The sequence below is a fragment of the Eptatretus burgeri genome, chromosome 3, assembly GCF_056783735.1.
Source record: "Eptatretus burgeri isolate ZD-2024b chromosome 3, Ebu_testis_v1, whole genome shotgun sequence".
NCBI lineage: Eukaryota > Metazoa > Chordata > Myxini > Myxiniformes > Myxinidae > Eptatretus > Eptatretus burgeri.
The window spans coordinates 107093956-107115693 of NC_140963.1; the positions used below are offsets into that span (position 1 = coordinate 107093956).

At 45.5% G+C, this 21738-nt stretch overlaps 1 protein-coding gene across 5 annotated transcripts in view; it reads right to left on the minus strand.

Annotated features, from left to right (window-relative positions):
* Positions 1-593: 593 nt before the first annotated feature.
* Positions 594-21738, minus strand: part of MBLAC2 (metallo-beta-lactamase domain containing 2) — a 99440-nt gene continuing 78295 nt past the window's right edge. Inside the window, exons 4-8 of one of the 5 annotated variants that reach the window (XM_085874870.1) lie at positions 12368-12526; positions 9907-12185; positions 8602-8720; positions 8200-8289; positions 594-738 (exon numbers count right to left, since the gene is read on the minus strand). In XM_085874870.1, coding sequence (XP_085730996.1) covers positions 11812-12185; positions 12368-12526 — 533 coding nt within the window. In that variant the 3' untranslated portion in view covers positions 594-738; positions 8200-8289; positions 8602-8720; positions 9907-11811. The other 4 variants (XM_085874872.1, XM_085874871.1, XM_085874868.1 and 1 more) reach the window with 4 other exon arrangements.

Consider the following 21738-nt stretch of genomic DNA (forward strand, 5'->3'; position numbering starts at 1 on the left):
CCTACGTTTTTGCATTTACAAAGCCGTAAATAAATGAACCACGTTTTCAACAACAACAATAATAGCTTGGCTGCGTTTGGATGGGTTTGAGGGTAGTGGAGTAGCGGCTGAAACCCCAAATCCTATCCAGGTTCCTCCTGATGACTCCATATTTGCTCTTTACTTCTTCAGATTCCTTCTGATGACTCCAATGCAGTATTTGGTCTTCCATGTGATTACATGCACTTACTCCATGATATATACATTTTCAGTGTTTGCTATGACAGACACCTTACCATATGAACCATCTAATGCTTAGCAGTTAAGGGGGCTGGCTTGGGACCTAAGGGTCCTGAGTTCAAGCCCCTGTTGGCTGTTGAAATGACACCAGGTGGGGTTGACTCTGGCTGTCATCCTTCCAAGGTCAGCAAAATGAGTACCAGTGTATTGGGGTAATAACCATCCAGGGTAACCTGTGTTGAAGTGGTAGTCGTGGCAGTACAATATTATAATGACTTGCAGAAGAAGACAATATACACAGGAGGTTTTCATTATTACCTGAACCCTTCAGTTTAAATCCTTCAGGGTTGTAAGTGAACTGTCAATGTTATAAGAAAAGAAACTTTCTCACTCTTTAAGTTTCGCACTCTGCTTCAGAATCTGGTTCGCATGTGTTGTTCTCACGGTCTCTGGCCAGACAGTGAGGCTGAACCTGATGAGCCTTGTCGAGATTTCTCCTTGTCGAGCGATCGAGTGGATCTGAAAACACAGAGAACGGATTGAGTTTCGTCCAACATCGGGTCGCGCGCACCCAAGCTCAGTTTGAACGCAGAGAATCCCACCGACAGCACCACCACTATTTTATGAGCCACCACTATTTCCGATTCAACAATTTGTGTCGATCTCTGATGGCCAATGATCATCCGTTAATGGCATTTAAGTCGATAAGAACTGCGGCCATGGTGGTAGTAAATAACAGTTGTCATGGCAAAAAAAAGTTTATGTCAGTGATGCGTCCAGTTTTGGTATATTGTTAAGAATCTGGCAGCCATGAGCACTCAACATCCAGGTCCTATAGATCAGTTATATCGGTAAGTATGCGTTTCTAGGTAGGGTCCCGTCCTATGTTTAATGGGTGATTAATTGTACGTGCGCTGTGAATTAGTTTATAGTTAGGATTTTTACACTACCAACAACAACAATTACAGCTACTACTACTACATCCACTACAACAACGCCACCTTCCCGCAGTCGACCGGTCGCCATTACGCACGTGTTTTTGGCTGAGGACGTGGGTGGAGCCTTCGTCGCCTCAGGTCGAAGCTCTGCTCCGAGGAGGGGCAGAGAGCGTTTCATCCAGCCAATGAGCGGAGGGCGAGCACCACACGCGCGCCCCAGCCAATCGGGAGGCCGCCACGAGTCGCCTGACAACCCACCGTCCATTCAGGAGGCGAGTGGCGGGGAGAAGAAGCCCCTCCCTCCTAAAGAAGAGGAGTGTGGTTGTCTGGACCAGCGTTCGCCAGAGGGTGATCGTGGCGATTGCAGCGTAGTCTGTGGTTGTCGAGGAGCGGTCTGAGACACTGTTGATCGTGGTTGAGCGGCCTCGTTCGTGGGCTGTGGACTTTGGGTCATGGGTTCGGGTCCCACCGTGGTGGTTTCGGAGTCTGTGTGGCCGCACGAAGCGGACAGGTACCCCGGCCCGGCTTGCCCGAGATAGACCCACAGGGTCCAGTTCTTTTGGGTGTGTGTGTGTCCGTGGGCCCCGTCTTTAAGTAGGATTGATTAAGTGTTTTTCATTGTACATTGGTTGCATTGCTTTTATTCGGTTGTAACTCTGCTCTGTGTCTCCCTTCCCGATTATTGCCTATTGTAAATAAATTCCCCTCTTGTTGAATGTCCCAGCTCGTTCCCTGTCATTTATTTCATTGGCTTAGCACGGTGCGTGTTGAGAAATAGCGAAGCAGTAAATTGTTCATTTGGACCGACGGGCCTCGGTAACCATCCGCTCGGGTTACACACGGTTCGAGCACGGTAACGGCTCGTCCCGCTCGAAGACTGTCGAGGGTGTGAATTCCCCGGTAGCTTTGACGCGTGGGTACTTAGGTATATTGAAGTTTGGCAATTAACCCTACCCCAGGCGGTCGAATTATTGGTAATTCATGGTCCTGTAAGGGACCCGTGCCTTTCAGACTTATCCGAGGGTCACGACCTAAATTCCGGTGTGTTCGGTGGAGCCGACTCTACTGCTCCCTCTAGCGGTCGTGCTCACCACCGATACCCGGCCCCACAATATTAGTATGGGAGCCATTCTTTTTCTCCTTCTTCTTCCTCTTCCACAATTATTTCCACGTTCTTGTGGGGTTGGCCGGGGGGAGTCTTTGGCTCAAGACTTTCACGAATCGGCTGGCCAGGCCTGGCGTTCGACTAAGTGGTTTTGGCAAGAATTTGTAATTTGGCAGGGTGCCGGCGATAGCTCGCCGACTCTTCGTAAAGGACACCGTGAGATCTTCAACGTCACCCACTAATGCCGGCAGACCATCCGAAGGACAGCACACACATTGATGAATCACCTTGCCTGTGAAACACTGCGATGATAGTTTATATAAAACTGAGTCAGGATTCTAACCCAAGCTGAACAGCTATAGCTCGATGTCTCCAGGACATCCTGCCAACCCAGTATCGCATTGGCAAGCTAATAGTGAAAAATTTGAGCAAACTAACCTTCGAGCTGTTTAGCCTGGATTCAAATCTGGACCCAGCTATAAACTACCGTCCTGGTGTTTCACATGCGATCTGCGCGTCGTCCATCGGAGGATGTTAAGCCGGCGGACCCGTGTACCAGCACTGATCGTTGGCGGACGTTCAAGTTCTGTCAGGGTCTTTTGTGAATCGGTGAGTAATGTCCGTGGTCACCCTGAACAAATTATACAAGTTCCTGCCCTGTCTGACTCTTCTGGGAAGGCAATGGCAAAACTCCGAGCAAATAACCCTACATCCCAAGAGACTGCATCCGCAGAATCGACGCTCTTCAAGGCATGGGAACCAATGCCAGAACGGTGCTGGGACCTGCACACCATCAAACTGTCACATTTCCCTTCTTCAATTTCATTGGTCGGGGTGAAAGGCATAACGTTTCATTTGTGGTTAGTTTTCCCCAGAATGTCAGTTTTCACTTTGCTCTCCTTCACACTTATTGTTTGTGTCCCTTCTTGTCTAACATGAAGCACCATTATATCAAACATCAACGATTATTTTTGTTGGATACAAAGTCGAGGCTCGTGGAGGCAGGGTCGGACTGAGGGCAGCATAGACTGGGCAGTTGCCTCCACAATATGGGGTATCGAGTCCACAATATGATGACTTCACAACACGGGGGGCCTCCACAACACGGGGGACTCCACAACACGGGGGACTCCACAACACGGGGGGACTCCACAGCACGGGGGACTCCACAGCACGGGGGACCCCACAGCACGGGGGACCCCACAACACGGGGGACCCCACAACACGGGGGACTCTACAATATAGATTCAATAATCTTGAAGGCCTTGGTTTCCATGATGTCAAGGTGAGCAAGATGTGAGGCAGGGGCACCTGCTCAAAGGGAAGAGCAGTACTCCATCAATCTGAGGATGAAGGCCTTAAAATGGTTTAATTTTGTTATTTAAATAAAACGTTTTCTATTCAATTGATCCCCATCTATTGTAAGTGAGAAGTTGAAGAAATCATTTTAATGAACTTTGCCACTCTGTCTCAAAGATGGGATGTCTTTTGATTTTACATTCAAAAAGAGTTTCTTCCTACTATCCTTAAAGAAAAAAATCTTTATTTTCAGCGATTTACAAAACAGCCTTAATTCAGTCAAACCAGATGATTCCAGTGAGGGGGGGGTGTAAATATGAGGTGAGATTCTTTAGCATGGTTAGCCTTTTGTCAAAAATAAATCTTGGAGATACCCTAACTGCAATATATTGTTTTTCCTGGAAGTTCAACAACTCCAACCTATGTCTTGCTTAGTCTGACGCTGTTTTTAACCCTCAGCACATTTTGAGCCTCCCACAACCGACATTTATTTGCAACATCCTGTGAAGGACCCTTGGGATGCACAGGCATTAAACAATGGGTCTCCACGCCGTGGCAGAGTAAGCAAACTGTGCAAAAATGACTCTCCAGAAAAGCTTGCCTTCTTTTCCTCGTTTGAGCCTCGCAATGGAATTAAAAATGAGAGGGCTTCATTGCAGACAAAAACCTCACATTGCAGACAGGTGGGTGGTCCCTCTGTCTTCTATACTGTCTGCTTTCTGGTATTGTGCCCTCTGTTATTTGCATGCTTTGTCCCCCCCCTCTCCCCATATTTCTGCAGGACACGCATGGTCCACCATCAACCCCCGTCTGGTGAAACTACCAAAATCCAGGTTCACTGCTCACCTCCACTCATTCGTTCCTCTTTTTCCCCCACCTGTGGAATCAACTTTCACATTCTCTTCATCTCATTCTTCCCTCCGCTGTTCAAGACAGCTGTTCACTGCCATCTCAGATCATGCCCCATCCAAAACCATGATCTTTTCTGCACCCTTTACCCCTTTTTCTCCACCCCCCCCACCCACCTTTCCACCCCTAAGGCCACCTCTTTCCAAATTTCCAGTTTTTACCCACCAAGAGTTTGCAGCTGCATCCATCTTGTCCATGCCGTGTGTTCTCCCCGAGTCCTCATTCTTCCCCACATCCCTTATTTGTCCAAGTCTCCTATTTTTCCCCTCATCCCTGCTGCTGTTGCGTGTCCCCCCTCTCTCTCTCTCTCCCATGCTCCTTTGTTCTGTTACATCCTGATCCATCTCCGTTCTAGCTCCTCCACGAGCCTCAACTTTGTATTGAAAGAAAAATAATAGCGGTCAGAATTTTCCATGATGTGGTAAATAATTTAGCTCATCAAATGCAGGTAATGTTTTTTAAAATCTTGTTCAAAACCTCTTCCATTTGGTCTTTATCGAATGAACACATCATGTACAGATAAACTTCCACAAGCATCATATTGATCTTGATGTTTGGTTGAGCGGTTTCAAAGACTCGTTTCTTTCTCCGCTGCCTTGTGTGGGTTCAATTGCCATTTGGTGCTCACTAATCACTCATCTGCACTTGGAGATAATGGTGAGTCTATCAAACAACTCAACATGAATTTGGAAGACATTTATCTTGTAGTTCGTGGAGAAGACTGAAATAGGCTAAAAGGAGGGGGAACATTTAAATAATTATTATTTTATAGATTTGAAGAGGTAGTGTCAGGTGAACCAAATTACTGTACCATGTTTCAGTTGGATTGGTGGTTTAGAAACACCCAGCTGACTCACCAATGACCTGTAGGGTATTTTGTCTACCTGCTCTCATTTGGTCTGTATGTGATGTCATGGGAAACCAGAAAACAGATTTATCAAACTCTCCTAGGCCTATCGGTCAAAAACTATGTTTGGTGGACCATACCTCCAAACAATACCTCCAATTGGCCAACAAGCTGGTATTCACAGCTTATAGTCACCCAGATCCCATCATATTGTACAGTACAAGGCCTTCATCTGAAGTACAACAGCATACCGGTTTCTGTTAAGGCGAGTGTTGGTCGGTGTTGGTGGACAAGATAAGTAGATTTTATCCACCAACGGTTTTATATTTTGCTATGATGAAGGGCTAATGCTCGAAACATCAGCAGCATCTCATTTCTCATGGCAGTAAACATACTGTTATGTGGAAGGGGGAGGGGAGGGGGGGGTCCATAGCTCGACTGTGGTAAGTGTAACATGGTCCATATGTTTTGAGTAGGTTAGATTGACATGTAACAGGGACTGAGCTGTCACAATAAGTCATTTTGTTATATGTGATGGTGAGGAGGCAGCATGTAATTTATAGACAGGATAGTCAGGGGTAAAAAATGGTATGCGTAAACACCCCTTGTTTGTGGGCGAGACCAGGTGAGGAGTTCCCATCACAAAAAGGCACACGTGTCACACACTTTAACCAGAGTGGTGTCAAAGCCACCCAATGCTCGCCTGTTTATTGGTTCACGAGTCAGTAATTGGTTCACGAGTCAGTAAGTGACCACTATATTCGTTATGGGTGTGTGTCTGTCTGTCTGTCTGTCCCGAGCATAGCTCCGTGGGTTTTGATCCGATCTTGATAAAATTTTGGTGGGAGGTTTATATCATGATCTAGTTGTGTTTTCCTGAGATTGGGCGTGCTGCGCCCATTATGGGCAGAGTCACGCCTAAAAAACATGTTTTTAGGAGGTAGCCGGTTTGAAGTTACATCTTCTCCGAGGGGGTTTGTCAAATCTGGCAGGGGTTTCGGTATTTGGTTAGCCCAATGGCACCTGCATAGCCCCACGGAGCTCGATTTTTCATTTTCGTCCCAAGGTCAAGGTCACAAGGTCACGAACTTAGAAAATGTCAAAAAAATCAATAAATTGGGCATTGAGCTCCTAGGGTTTTCAACTGTTTCGAATGAAAGTTGGTATGCAAGTAGTGCTCTTCGAGTACTACAGCTTTCATCATTTACGTTTTTCCCGATTCCCGCCAGTTTTCCCGTGGCGTCCCCTCGAAGGTCAAAAAAATAAAAAAAAAGGCAAACCGTGTACATTGCTCGTGACCCATCGCCGTCTCCAGACTTGTACATTTATCGTTTTTCGTTTTTAAAAGACTAGTCTAATAATATTTTTTATAAAGCATTGCAGTGAAGTCTGATCCAAATAATTTTAAAGCAATATATGTATTTGTATATTGTAATCAGTAAAAAATAGTGTGGTAGATAAAAACATTAGAAAGGAAATAACTTGCACCAAAAACTTTAACATTTTCACGCTCACGCTGACGCTGACGTTCAAGCCGGGGGTATCGCTAGAGCTCTCTGTTCTTCAAACAGGCGAGCTAAAAAGGCCATCACAATCTGGACAGGCAGTGTGTGCCAGTCATGGCGATATATTGTGCTCTAGGGCCTAGAAGTAGGCAATGGGTTTATTTTTATTGGGGCATCCCCACCAGAGGAGGACTTCGCCCAGGTGGACAAGGAGTTGCTGAGAGAATAGACACAGGCAGCCTGGAGGACTCCAGACAAGAAGGACAAAGGAGCAGTTTGAGAGAAGACAGAGGGGAGACCAAGAAGAAGCACCTCAGAGATAGAGGAGAGAAAGGACACGGCACGATAGCTCCTGGCGTGCAGGAGGATTGGAGTCGGAGGAAGAAGCGACTGGCTTCAAGGGCTGGTTTTGGGTGCATGTCCCAAGAGGATGATCGTCGCTGGTGCTCCTTGTGGCTGGTTTACTTCATTGTTGGCTCACTTCTTTGTTGGTTTACTTCACATTTGGTTTACTTCGTCGCTGGCTTCATCACCTTCCACTCTGTACATCGTGCTAAAGTAAAGTCCTTGCCTGCAATTTTAATGTCTGTATAAGTGTGACTTGTGGCACCGAGTGTGGGTTAGGATTCACTCTTTATTTATCTCCCTGTATACAAGTTGCATCTAATCTTCTCCCTGCTCTGAACTGCTCATCTCATGCACCTTTTCCTCCATATTCATTATAAATAAACCTTTTAAAAAGGTAAGAAATGTGTTCCCAACCATCTACTTCCTATGAATGTGGACGGTAAATATTAAAGAATGACTGAACACAGGTTAGAAACCGACCAACCGTTTCCTGGGACAAAGTATCCCAGCACCGAGGCATATCACGTTAGCAAGCTTTAAACGTTACAATACTCTGACCAACTTTTAGTTTCGAAAATCCATTGTCTTGTCTGTTGTTGTGCCCCTCCCTGCCCTTGACTAAATGGTTGTTGATCCATCTTCCTGGCTGATCCTGCCACTTGTGTATGCTTCTCTCAAATATTAAGCAATGCATGTCTATGTAATTTTAGTTGTTCGTATGCAGCCCATGGCTGCTTGGCTGCATCACTTTCTGGGGCCATAGCTGTGCTGCTGATGCAATGCCCCTGTTACCAGTATGCTGGTAATCATTTTGCCAACCTCAGAAGGATGACAGGCTGAGTCAACCCCACCTGGTGTTAATTCAACAGCCCGATAGGGGCTTGAACCCAAGACCCTAGGATCTTAAGCCAAGCACCTCAACCGTTAAGCCAACACCAGGCATCATGTCTATGTTAATATAATGGTTACACACATTCTTTCAGAAACCCACATTAGATGTTCCTCTCCAAGATCATGTGAGATGCTTACCACGGGTCCTTCATCCCTCTATTTTCTTGCCTGTGAAACAAATTCAATGTCCATTGCCTTGTGCTCTTTCCTCCAGGTTTTCAAGAGTGCCTTCTCACAGAACGTTCAGGGAGGGAGGGAAGTGGGGAAGAGTTAATCGAGCTAGAAAAGATCATGGGTCGAGATGAAAGACATGAGATGGCATACTGCCAATTGAAAGCACTGAAAGGAAGGGTATGATTGAATAGACAGAAGTTGTTCCACGATTGAGTGAAAATGGGAACAAAGGAGTGGAGGTGAGCAGAAGCCCAGATTTTTGGAATCTCATAAGGAGGGGTTACTGGAAGAATGCATGCATCTTGGTAAGGCTGGGAAAGGAAAAAGAGGATCTGAAGAGAGGTGTAAAACAAATAGCTCACGAACCTGTCTGTGATGGGAGGGCAGCACACCTGTGTTTCTGCTCATTAATGGGAGATGCTAGTAATGTTGAGAGATTTAGGTTCCACAGCATCCAGGAGACACATGAAGTAGGGGAACCAATCCTGGGGGAAAGAGGGGGCATGGGATGGAGTACTCCATTGGAATATGAAGGTCTTAAAGGCAGTGAATTTCAGATTTATCAAAGGACTTGGTACGATGTAGGCAGGCCAGTCTACTGCTGACTTCGAAGGACAGCTTTGGTATGTAGCCTACCAAAGGGAGCTCGTAGATGATGGTGAGGCCCAAATAAATGACTGAAACTCTTCCAGTGGTTGATCATGGAAAGAGATAGGTGAGTTCAAAAACAATATTTTAAGGGACTGTGAAAATTTGAGATTTGCTCGATTGAACAACATGTTCCAGATGTTTAGACCAAAATCTGATCCTATCCACATCAGCAGAGAGGGAAAAAGCTACTGCTGGTCTATTGGTAGAACACGATATCATACAATATCATGTAAAATCATCAACAAAGAGGAAAAGAGGGTTACTAAGAACAGGACTGGGTCCAAGATGCTGCCTTTGGGCATTCCAGCCTTTTTGGGAAAAGAGATAAAAGGATTCCATTAAGAGCAATGTGCTGATTGGATAAGTGGAGGAAGTCAACAAGCCAGGAAAGTTTGTGGCTTTGTATTCTACAGCCAGAAATCTTGGCAAGTAGAGCGGGATGCCAGACAGTGTTGAATGCTCGAGATATGTCCGGAGACATGGCCCCAACCTCTCGCTTGAGATTCAAAGCCTCCATCTATAGTTGAGAGAGAAGCAGCATATACAAATTTGCATCCAATTAGAATACCAGCATTATGGGGTTGCAGGAATGACTTAGGGGTTAATTATGCATCAGTTATACATAAATGAGTGTTACAGGAAGTGTTTGTAAACTCTAATTTGAATCGACCAGAATCAGATGTAGTTAGCTTTCCTGTAATCCTCACCCTCATGTCTCCTCCCCCCATTTAATTCTTAAAACAACTCCATTGTCCCAGATGGTGTCTCGGAGTGTCCGAGTTCAGTTGTGCGAGAGCACCTGCTTGAGACCGGCGTAGCATAGAGGCAGAGGCACTACCTATAAAAGGAAGCAGCAGACAGCCTGGTATAGCCAACCACACATGTACAGTCTGAAATAGCCATCAGCACAGCACACACAGCCGAGACCCCCTGCAAGTGATCGAGAGAGCCACGTGCCGCACAGCCAGGACACCCTGCCAACCACACAGTCGTGCACAGAGGAAAATCCGAGAGCCTCACCAGAACTGTGGAGACCCAAGGGCAACAACAGACTGGGAGAGGGGTCTGAAGCCGTGCCACCACTTTGACATCTCCAGACCAGCCTGCATTGCGCCTCCCCACGCTTCGCAGGGAAGACCACCCACACGCACGCTTGCACCTTCATAAATTTCCTGTGTGTCTTGCGTTTCCAAATCAAGTCTACACATACTAAGATTAATGTGAACAATATCCATGAGACTGTTAGAGTCCAGTGAAGCATGCTCTTCGGTTTTCTCTGAATTTTTATTGTCATTTTCACTTCCTGTGCTCCCTTCACCATTATTTATTAAATCTGTTGTTTCTAAAGCTATTTGCTGTGTAGTTTGAGCCGTGGCATCGTCCTCCAGCATAATCAAAATCTCTAAAACCATACACAAGCTGAAAGAGCCTTGCAGTTGAGGTAATAAAAAACACATAACCACGCGGCGTTGCGGAGTCGCCATGCGTGCACAGAATGCCTCCAGTATCTTGGGAGTTCATCGCAGTCGTTCTCGCATCGTCTGTTAGCGAGCAGAGTCCCATACACGATTTATATCACATGAAGACCTGACAGTCCACCAAACAATTTTTCATTTATTTTGGTTCCAAATTCAAAGGCAAAATACTGTAGTTTTAAAACGGACTTTCAGAAGTTATGAAGCAGTCGGTGGTCCTCCACAACCAAGGGTTACATGACACTCGACGAGAGCAATGACAGCTTTGTGAGATCTTTTTCAATGTGTATCCTTTCCTGACATCTGCAAGGCTGGTGTGGAGTCTTTGCCTTACACCTTCATCGGGTTCTACCGTATGAATGAGGTGGATACGAAAAACCTTGGCTTTGGGTTTTAGAGTTATCCAGGCAGTCATTTAATTAATTTACGTGTTTTTTTTTTTATTTAAATCATCACAATGCTGCTTTCATTTGTTAATTTGACCCTTCTTGGAAAACAAGCATATTTGACTCCAGCTTTGGGGCGGCGTTTCCCATCTTTAAGGGATGTCACGAGCACAACTTAGGTTAAGGAATATTAGCTCCCTTTGAGAACCTAGGCTGTGCTTGTAGCCCAAAATTTGTTAGCCAGGAATCCCCAAAGAGATGGTGGACCCCAACAGCGTTCTTCTTCACCCAGTCAAACCTCAAACAAAGGCATGATAAAATAACATGCAATAAAATCTGTCATATAAAATTAAATATTTCATAGTCAATATAAACCCAAGCGCAAAGCATTTTATAAGGCAAACTAAAAGCCTAGTGTTGGTTAATGGTTAGGGTGGCTGGTTTAAGATCATAGTTCTTAAACTTGAGTTCAAACTTCATGGCACCATTTAAATAACACCAGGTGGGTTGACTCAGCCAACCAATTCTTCTGAGGTCAGTGAAATGAGTACCAGTGTGCTGGTAACAGGGGGCACTGCATCAGTGGCACAGCTGTTCCCCCAGAAAATGATATCTGCTGTGTCTGAATAAATAAATTAATGCAAAGTAAGAACCAATTATACAACCCTCTGTGTTAAGCGCTCATGTGTGCCTCGCAAAATGTATAACTTAAATTTTAATTGATGAATGCAAGTCAACAGGATAATCCCAGATTAACTCTCCATCCAGAATATCACAATGTCTTTGTTTTAATAAAGTAATTTTTATAAACTCTTCACTGTTCCAAAAGAAAATAAGTTACAAAACCAAATGTATGAGAAGACAAATGAGCCAAATAAATGGATACACATATTGATGTTAATACAAATGAAAAAGGGAATAAAGAGAAGACTTTTCTCCTGGATACTTTAAATATGGTGGGTGGTGTGCTGACTTAATAATCACGGTGTCTCAATCCAAAAGTAAAAGAATGGGAGATTGGAGAAATCACCTGCTTCTTGGTACAATATAATACATGTTGCTATTCATCTGTTATTGAAGCGCAGAGCAAGACTTGCCAAGCAGCGCATTGCAGATGCTGAAACACTATGGACAAGGCCAGCACCATCGGCATAAGCTGTTGCTCTTCTGATCAACTCATCAGCACTAAATGTCTCAAAATGACCCGGCAGAACAGTGTGCACAGCTCCAGTGCGCACCAGCTCGGCTAGCCGACGACAAGAGGCTTTGAGAGTACGCACTTCACTGTAGGGCAGCCAGTCAAGGAGCGGGGCAGCATAGAGTGTGTCTCCACTGAAAAGCAGCCCGTTTGAACGCTCAAGCAAGCAAATGCTGCCACGGGAGTGTCCTGGGGTGTGAAGAACTTCCACTTGCTTGTTCCCCAGGTCCAACACTTCTCCTGCAATGGCACATCAAAATATTTCCAATTCAACGATCGTCCCATTTTGAATTTGATTAGCATGCAGAACGACCTCAGTGTGCAAAGAAATAGCTACATAAGAGGTATTAATATGCCTGGTGTTGGCTTTATGGTTAAGGTGGTGGGCTTGGGATCCTATGATCCTGAGTTCAAACCCTCACTTGGCTGTTGAATTAATACCAGGTGGGGTTGACTCTGCTTGTCATCCTTCTGAGGTCGGCAAAATGAGTGCCAGCATGCTGGTATACTGGTGTGGGAGTGGCAACCCTTCCAGGATTGTGTCCAATAGCCAAGGAATCTGCTTCGGCAGCACCAACGCTCTGCACAGAGTATAGTCCCAATGGTTGGATGGATGGAGGTATCAATTCATCATTTATTTTGCTGAGCAATCTGTTTGTTCAATCTTCCCTAAATTTCCATGTTGTGTTTTTGCAAGGTTGACTGCTGTATATCTTGCTTTTGTGGACGTTATCTTATTACTAGCAGAGTACTCGCCATATGGGTGATCTTGTTCCAAGCATCAATACGTTCTTCTCATACATCCCTTTATCTGGGCAGTGTATAGGCAACGGACCGCTGCCTCAATGGCTCACAAAAGTCAACGTACGTCTCCGAAAGTTACATATATCAAGTAAAAACATGCATACTGCTTATGTGCATATATAATACATCGTGGTTATATTGCTCAGACAATTCCAATTGCACCCCTTCCCCCAAATAACGAAAATGCCAAGATGGGGTGGGGGGGGGGGGGAAACAATTCTAAAGCTTGATGAAACTTCAGGATTTCCTTATAAATTCCTGAAAGTTTCAGCTTCCTCAGCCAAATCCTCTTGGAGGAGATGAAAAAATACATACATACAAGATTTCCCTCCATCATACAGAGATTCGGTCCGATATTATGTGGTTTTGTGGTTGGGGGTAGTTTGGGGAAGTGGGGTATCAAACTTTTATTTTTATGTACATGTTCCTTTCCTTTCCTATGCAGCACATTGCTGCGAGTTGCATCATTTCCTGGGGGCATGGCTGTGCTGCTGATGCAGTGTCCCCTGTAGGTTAGAGGAGCAATTTTGTTCATGGTGTCAGCGATAGCTAGCCCACTCTTCACGAAGGACACCGTGACATATTTAACATCCACCAACTCAAGAAATCTTGCAGATGGGATGCCCAGTTTATCGTCCATCCGGCACACTTGTTGATGGATCGCCCTCCCTGTGAAACACCGGGATGACAGTTTATATAGCTGGGTCGGAATTCCAACCCAGTTTATGCAGCTGAGATGCAAGCCCCACCCTGCCAGCCCAAATTTGCGAAGCTGAAAGGATTTCTGAAAGGAAATTTACAAGTGCTGTATGTAAGCCATGTAAACCGAGATTCACATCATAGGATGCAAATACCAGTGTGTGCAAGTGTTAGCAAGATGGGCAGCATGAGAAAGATGAAGCTGTGGCTAGCTTTGGCACAATAGCCAGACTCTGGATGAATGCCCAGAACCTCATGTTTTACAACCACAAAGCTATGTACTCCTTCCAGTCGTGCAGTCTGGCGTAGATAACTTCTAAATATTGTGACGGTTATGAAACCAGCCCCCGGGTGAACGAACATCCATTACACATAGGAGTTTTCTTGTCAGATATAACGTTAGTATATGTGCCCGGATAGGCCCCCCACCCATTGTCTAATGGAAACTGGGTATATGCGTTGGGTGGGCCATACTAGGTCTTCTTCCTTTATTCCTCTAAATCCTCTTTTATTAATGGCTCATAAATGATTGTTGTCATTTTATGCACCGCACAGTACAGTACAATTCGGTTCTCTCTCTTTCCCAAATTACCATTTAACATTCTTCAAGAATCAACAAGTCAGTACACTTTATATGTCGGGATGGCCCACACACTCCATTGGCTCAATACATGAATCCTCGCACCAATCTACTGCATTTTGTGGTGGGAAGTTAATTTTAATAGCTTCAAAGGATTCCAAGAAAAGGATGCAAAACTGCATTCCTTTGTAAAGTAATAGGAAGGAATCAGAGGGGTGGGTGAGACTACGACTGTAAATCAGCCTGATCGGGTGGTGCCGCAGTACACATTTGACCAAGAGCCAATCAGACCTACATGGTTGTGGTTAACGGTGGAATGTTATCAGCCCTGTATGTGCAAGGCGGTCACGGGGCCAATCGATGAAAACATTACACATATTTCTATAAAATACGTGCAATTTCGAATGTAAGTCTATAAAGTATGTACAGAACCAATACAATATGTGCATGTCGATAAAGTTTGTACGACAACATTTGTAAATCAGTAGTAGAACATCTATATACAGTGCTGTATCTAAAACTAATAAATATGTGAGTGTGTGTGTGTGTGTGTGTGTGTGTCCTCCAAAACTCCAAAACCATGAAACTGAGCAGCCTCCAACAGCCTGAAACCATGCATACCAAGAAAACTCCAAGCAAGTGCATGACTGAAAATTGGGTTAGTTAAAACACCCCTTTCGAAGATAATTAACAGCCTTATTTAATTATATGCTTTATCAGGTGCATCCTCGGTCACCGCTCTATATGGGGTCTCAAGGTGTTATATGAGGAGGTGGACACGTTGATCCTCAGAGATTATAACACGCGTGGGAAGGGTGGGGTGCAATGGCAGAGAGATGGGGAACGTCAGGAAATTTGTGAGTGCTATTCAACACCAAGGCTCAGAGACCCTGTACAGCTTAGAATGGCACTGTCCTCTTCGGTGACATGCACGAGGCTTCGAGGGCCGTCTCATACGACCAGCCGAGAGTCGATGGCCAGCGTCTCGCTTCAACATGTGAGCCAAATCGCTTCAGCACCAATACTTCTCAAAATATACACAAGAAAATGTGAAATTTCCAAATATAGGAATTGAAATTTCAAAATATATTAATTTACCTTTTTCTACTGTTTGGAGAATTCTATTGGGTGAACAAAAGATTTAAGAATGTGCCAAAATTTACCAGCTTCATTGAGCGAAATGACAATGCATTCAATGCAAGACCTAGAGCCCTGTCCACCAGAGGGACTGCTTATCCATCGCGTCTGCCAAATCTGTCTATATTTTCGGAGGATTTGTGAGGTGCTCTAATCTAATCACAGGGAATCGAAGCAAATCTGGTGAAAAACTGACATTCTAAAAGAGAAAAAGTTATAATGTTTGTGCAGACCGCAAACCGATGTACCACATGACGCATGCTACAAACGTGGCGGATTATCTGTTGTGTTTATTTTATGCACAATTGAAGTTCGCGATATCTCCAGGGTTGTTCTACTTTAAACAGCAAAACTTTTGTGAATAAAGTCATTATTTGAACGAATTCATTTCATTTCATTTACTGCTACGAGCATGGTGAAAACCAGCTTTAAAGTCAAAGGGATCCTATATGGTTTGCAGTCACAGCATGGCCAAGCCGTTTATCAACCATTGAATTGGAGTGCTTGCTTGAGTGCTTAAGCCACTTGCCGAGCGCCCTTTCGGCGACAGCAGAACCATCCATCCATCCATCCATTGGGACCATACTCTGTGGAGAGCGCTGGTGGTGCTAAAGCAGTGTCCTTGGCTATTGAGCACAATCTTGGATGGGTCGCCACTCCAACAAAGGATACCAGCAAGCTGACACTCATTTTGCCGACCTCGGAAAGATGACACGCAGAGTCAACCCCACCTGGTATTAATTCAACAGAAAGTGGGATTTGAACTCAAGATCCTAAGATCCCAACTCCACCACCCTAACCATTAAGCCAACACCAGGCGTATATAGCGGTACCACGCCACGTCATTCTGAGCGAATCGTTCACTCACTGTGGACGCTTTTCCCACGCCGCGTCTTCCTGAGCGAGTGGATCGTGCTCCGTCATCCTGAGCGAGTGGATCGTGCTCAGTCATCCTGAGCGAGTGGATCGTGCTCAGTCATGCTGAGCGAGTGGATCGTGCTTAGTCATGCTGAGCGAGTGGATCGTGCTCAGTCATCCTGAGCGAGTGGATCGTGCTCTGCCATCCTGAGTGAGTGGATCGTGCTCTGCCCTCCTGAGCGAGCGGATCGTGCTCCGCCCTCTTGAGCGAGCAATGAGCTTGAGCAACTGCAGCAGGACATCCACAGACACAGTTGGACACTAGATATGGATGGTCATTGACTCACAATGAGCTCCTACACCCTTTGACAGGTTTTGTTTTTAATCCTGCTCAGTGTCCATATCATACACCCTCCTCACCAGGAAACTTGGCCTAACCCCACAACTTCGTGTCTTGTGTAGGGCCAACCATTTTTCAAAGAAAGAGGTGGGGATGTTTTCACTTGATCATATCTTTTGACCATTCCTTTCATGTTTACATACTTTTTGTTGTGACATCTCCACATCCTTTTGCATTTTTACCTCCACCACTAAAGGTGGAGGTAGTTGTTTTCACCCCTTTCTGTCTGTTTGTTTTGTTATGGCTGTGGGGGTAGATGGAGGAATTTAATAGGAAAGTTAGGATTAAATGGAGTTGTTTGGTCAGCGGACGTGTAGGAGACGTCTCGATGAAATCAAGTAGGGAGACTGTGAGCTTTAGTGTTATGTGTCACCCCATGAAGGGGGGGAGGGGTGGGGGAGTGTGGTGTCAATTTGATCGGGATTAAGGACAAGTTCCCCCAGTAGGTAATTTCCCTCATGTGACTTTTCTTTACATTTTTGTATTACAAACCATGGAAGAATTGCGTTTTTATAACATGACCAAGTAGGAAGAAGCCCCACCTCCAAGGGTGACGGCCAGGCAAAGTCAAGCCACCGAGGCTGATGATTTATGGGCATGACGTTAGTGGAGGAAGAAGAAGAGGACATAGCAGGCAGGCAATCAGAGAGGATGGGGAAGCAGCTCGTAACAAGGGGCAAAGCACAAGTGCGGAGTGAAGGGCGCATGCGGTCAAGAGAATGTAGCTAGGAGATGGCCTGGAAGAACAGGGCTTTACGGCTGTCTTTTCTTTGACGCACGAAGACGGCACGATTCTCGTATTGGTGCTGAAGCGATTTGGCTCACATGATGAAGAGAGACGCTGGCCATCGACTCTTGGCTGGTCGTATGAGACGGCCCTCGAAGCCTCGTGGATGTCACCGAAGAGGACAGTGCCATTCTAAGCTGCACAGGGTCTCTGAGCCTTGGTGTTGAATAGTGCTCACAAATTTCCTGACGTGCCCCATCTCTCTGCCATTGCACCCCACCCTTCCCACGCGTGTTATAATCTCTGAGGATCAACGTGTCCACCTCCTCATAAGGAAAGACTACTCGGCTATCCGGGCTGGCGGTGTTGACCGCCCGTCACCACAAATTAGGTCAGGGAGTTTAACCTGGACCGCCAGCTCCGTGACAGTTTGTTACTTACGAAACCTAAAGATTTCGTAAGTATATTGATGCCTTCCATTTCTGTTTGTTTGTTTGTTTGTAGGCACGATAACTCGAGAACGGAAGAACCTACCAATGTCAAATTACACCACGTGATTCAGGAGGGTAATGGCTAGTGCTGATTAGATTTTGGTCAAAATCGGTCAAAGGTCAAGGTCACAGCAAGGTCAAATATTCGATTTTTGATGGTTTGGTACAGATAACTCGAGAACGGAAGAAGCTACCAATGTCAAATTACACCACGTGATTCAGGAGGGTGGTGGTGAGCGCTGATTAGATTTTGGTCAAAATCGGTCAAAGGTTAAGGTCAAGGTCACAGTGAGGTCAAACATCCAAAACATTCGATTTTTGATGGTTTGGTACAGAATCATCTGAGAAACTTCTGGTTTGCGTCGCTACGTTCTCTCGAGACAGCTTTTATAAGACAAGCTCAGTGGTCAAGTTGACGATTTCGTAAGTACCAGTCTATGACTGCTTGTTTGTTTGTTTGTTTGTTTGTAGGCATGATAACTCGAGAACGGAAGAAGCTACCAATGTCAAATTACACCACGTGATTCAGGAGGGTGGTGGCTAGCGCGGATTAGATTTTGGTCAAAATCGGTCAAAGGTCAAGGTCACAGTGAGGTCAAACATCCAAAACATTCGATTTTTGATGGTTTGTTGCAGAATCATCGTAGAAACTTCTGGTTTGCGTCGCTACCTTCTCGAGACAGCTTTTATTAGACAAGGTCAGAGGTCAAGTTGACGATTTCGTAAGTACCAGTCTATGACTGCTTGTTTGTTTGTTTGCCTGCTTGTGTGCAGGATATCTCAAAAACTAGTGGACAGGATGGGTGTGTGACAAGGATGAACTTATTAGATTTTGATGAAGATCCAGATCTGGATCCAGCTGCTTGAATTTTTTTTAAGTGATTTTTCACCATTGAGAGACAGGGCCATAAACAAAATGTGGAATGATATTTCAAAAATGGGTTGGGCCCAATATGTTCTTGTGGATCAAGCATTGCGAAGCAGAGGTATGCACTTTACCGAGTGCCCTATTAGTGAAAAATGTTTTTATTGCTTGTATTTGTCGGGTGCAATCCGCTCTTCAAAAATTCCCTTTCTTTCTTTTATTAACCCTCTCGTACGGCATCACAGATGTCTGGTGTTAGCTTAACAATTAGTGGCTGGCTGAAGATCTTTGGGTCTTGAGTTCAAGCCCATCATTCATTGAATTAACACCAGGTGGGTTGACGCAGCATCTCATCCTCCAGTGGTTGGCAAAATGAGTACCCATTTACTGGTAGTGGGGGCATTGAATCAGCGGCACAGCCGTACCCCCTGGAAATGATGCAGCCAAGCAGTCACGGGCTGCATACGAATGAATGAAACAGCATCACACAGTACCACATTCTGAAACACAGCACCACAGATGACAATTCAGACAACAGAGGAGATAACATCCGTGCCTTTACCATGCTGGTCAGGAAAGACAGCTGGAAGGGAAAACCGGTTCAGAAAGAAGCAGACTCGACTTGGGGGAGAACTCCAACTTGGGCATGATTGACAGCAAAAGGAGGTGTTGGCTGGTGAGCACACCAATGAGTACATGCTGTCGCACGTCATAGGGCAAGCCATGGCCTTTGCTCCTGGGAATTTCACCTCCCATGAACTCTAAATCCCAAAGTCTCTAACCCGCTGAGGCTACTTAAAAGACAGAACGCCAGATGGATTGTTGCTGTCGAAACGTTCTAGGGACCCCGAGACAACCTGGCTGCCCATTTGTGCTGAGGATTGAGAAACCACCATTGGAGTCTGCGCTGAAGACAGGACCAGTTGTGCTGAAGACAGGACAAGTTGCGTCAGACAGTGCTGGGAAAACAGTGCAATGCCCGATTGAGCATGAGGCAGAGGTGCGAGAGCGAGTAAGAGAGAAAATCCCCCACACAGGGAGATAGCTCCATACTGACATACACTTTTTGCACTTGCTATCCCTATAATAATTGCTAATTGGTCTCAATAGACTCTTGAAGAGCATCTCAATTATAAAGAGCCGTCAGTGACTTGCCTCTTGACCCTTCTGTGAGAGGCTTTACATACGCATATTACATTTCCCCCAAAGCATACATCGCCCATATTGTCTCACTTGCATCTACACTCTTCTGCTTTCCTTACCCCATCCTTATTTCTCATTTGTTTCTGTTTCGGGATTGGCACACGTCCATCAATATATGTGCCACAGTGAGTCAGAGGCCCAACCAATGCCTTGCTCTCCCTCTATCTTCTTTTCTTTTCTTCCTATGTACGTTTCCTCGGAATGATTTTGCTGGCCATGCCCCTTGTGTCACCGATTAGGGTAAGATTATACAAGTGGAATATGCACTCAGGGATAGAATATGTACTTTTTTGCCTTTTCTTGATGGTTTGCTGTGCTTGTGAATGTCTTTCATGTTTCATTACTGTGCTTGTAAATACTGCTGCGGTTCTGGGAACCGCATCCCTCCAAGGCAATGGCATCCATCATGCAGTGGTCCCGACAGTTATTTCATTAATATACATAGAGATAGACCCTTCCCTCATGTCTAATGGGTAAACCAGGACAAAGTGCGTTGTGTGGATCTTGTAGTTAGGTCTGATTATATCTCTCGCTTCATTTCTACTCGTTTTCTCTTATTCCTGAGATAAATCCAAGCAACGGCCGTCTGTAAAAGCCGTGGCCATGCCCTTCACTGTAAGAATGCGTCTTGACAAAAGTCAGCACAAACATGGACAGCACAATGGGACAAGTGAGAGGATGCGGCGTTGGAGGCCGACAGTAGAACCAAACAACCTCGCCCCCCGCCGTACAGGACGCACGCGGCACATTCTTTTCAACCTATTTCTACATCTAATAATTATATCTATCCTCTTTTCAATCCAAATCTCCATCTACTACTTATATCTATACTCTTTTCAACCCGAATCTACATCTAATAATCCAATCTTTTCCTTAAATTCATGGCACGGATCGGGGTTGGCACCGTGCACACACACCGCCTGTGATAAATAACCACAAGCACGATGGTAGACACGGGCGCAACTTGTAATAAATAACCACATGTACGGTGGCGGATCCACGGGCACTGTATGGGGCATGTATAGCGCATCTCTTCATTCGGGTCTGCGCATGGGTTTACAATACCATCGTACCGTTGGTCTTCACTCACCACCACGGCAACGGGTGTCTTCCGTGGACGGCAGACATCTTCTCGCCCTGCCACCCGGTGAGGCTGCTGCCAAGCAGAGGCGTGGTGTACGGCCTGGATTGCTCAGTGTGCGTGTGTGCCATGGCACCTGTCCTTGCTTAAGTTAAGATTGCAGAAGAATTATATCGGGATAGGTCTGTTCTGTGTCTGCTTTTGTAGGTTGCTTGTTTTATTGTCGCAGCTCACATTTCTTGCGATCTCGACTTACACACAACAATAAACTCCACATTCACTGTGCCACATATCTTTCCTCGCCTGCCTGTAATAAATCCTTTTGTAGAAACGTTCCCAGCTCGTTTTTGTCTTTTCTTTCATTGATCCAGCATGGTCCGTGTCCTAGCCTAGCCATGACTTTATTCCCAACGATCCGTTCTTTTAGCCGGTACGTCCTTGGCAGTGTCGCTCGGCTGCATCTGATCCGGTAAAGTGATTTTGTTCAGACGCAGCGTACCGAGGGCGACCCCTGGGAATTAGATCACGTGATTTTTTTTTGGGCAACAGGATAAATTAGATGGAGGACCCTAAGTCACATGGTTGAGTTATTGCGTTCACGGTCGGTTAGCGACCCGCCACGTCACGGAGTTGTATGCAATTGCCTGCGATTCTGGGGGGTCTGGTGGGAACCCGAGATAGCTTCCCCTCCCCCCCCCCGGGTCGTGGTCTTCTCACCCAGACCCCCAGCCCGCAACAATACGTTTGCTTATCTGGGGAAACAGTTTGTTTCCATCTGGCCCATTTTGTTTCATTCTCTTTCTTGGCTCGATTTAGCATGCAAGACTAGATAGACGGGAAGTTCTGCCCCATTGTTTGGCTCCGCAATTAACCAGTGCATACTCACAGCTATGCTCGGCTGTACGTAATAAATAGACAGGTGCGCACTGAGAGTACGTACCCAATTGG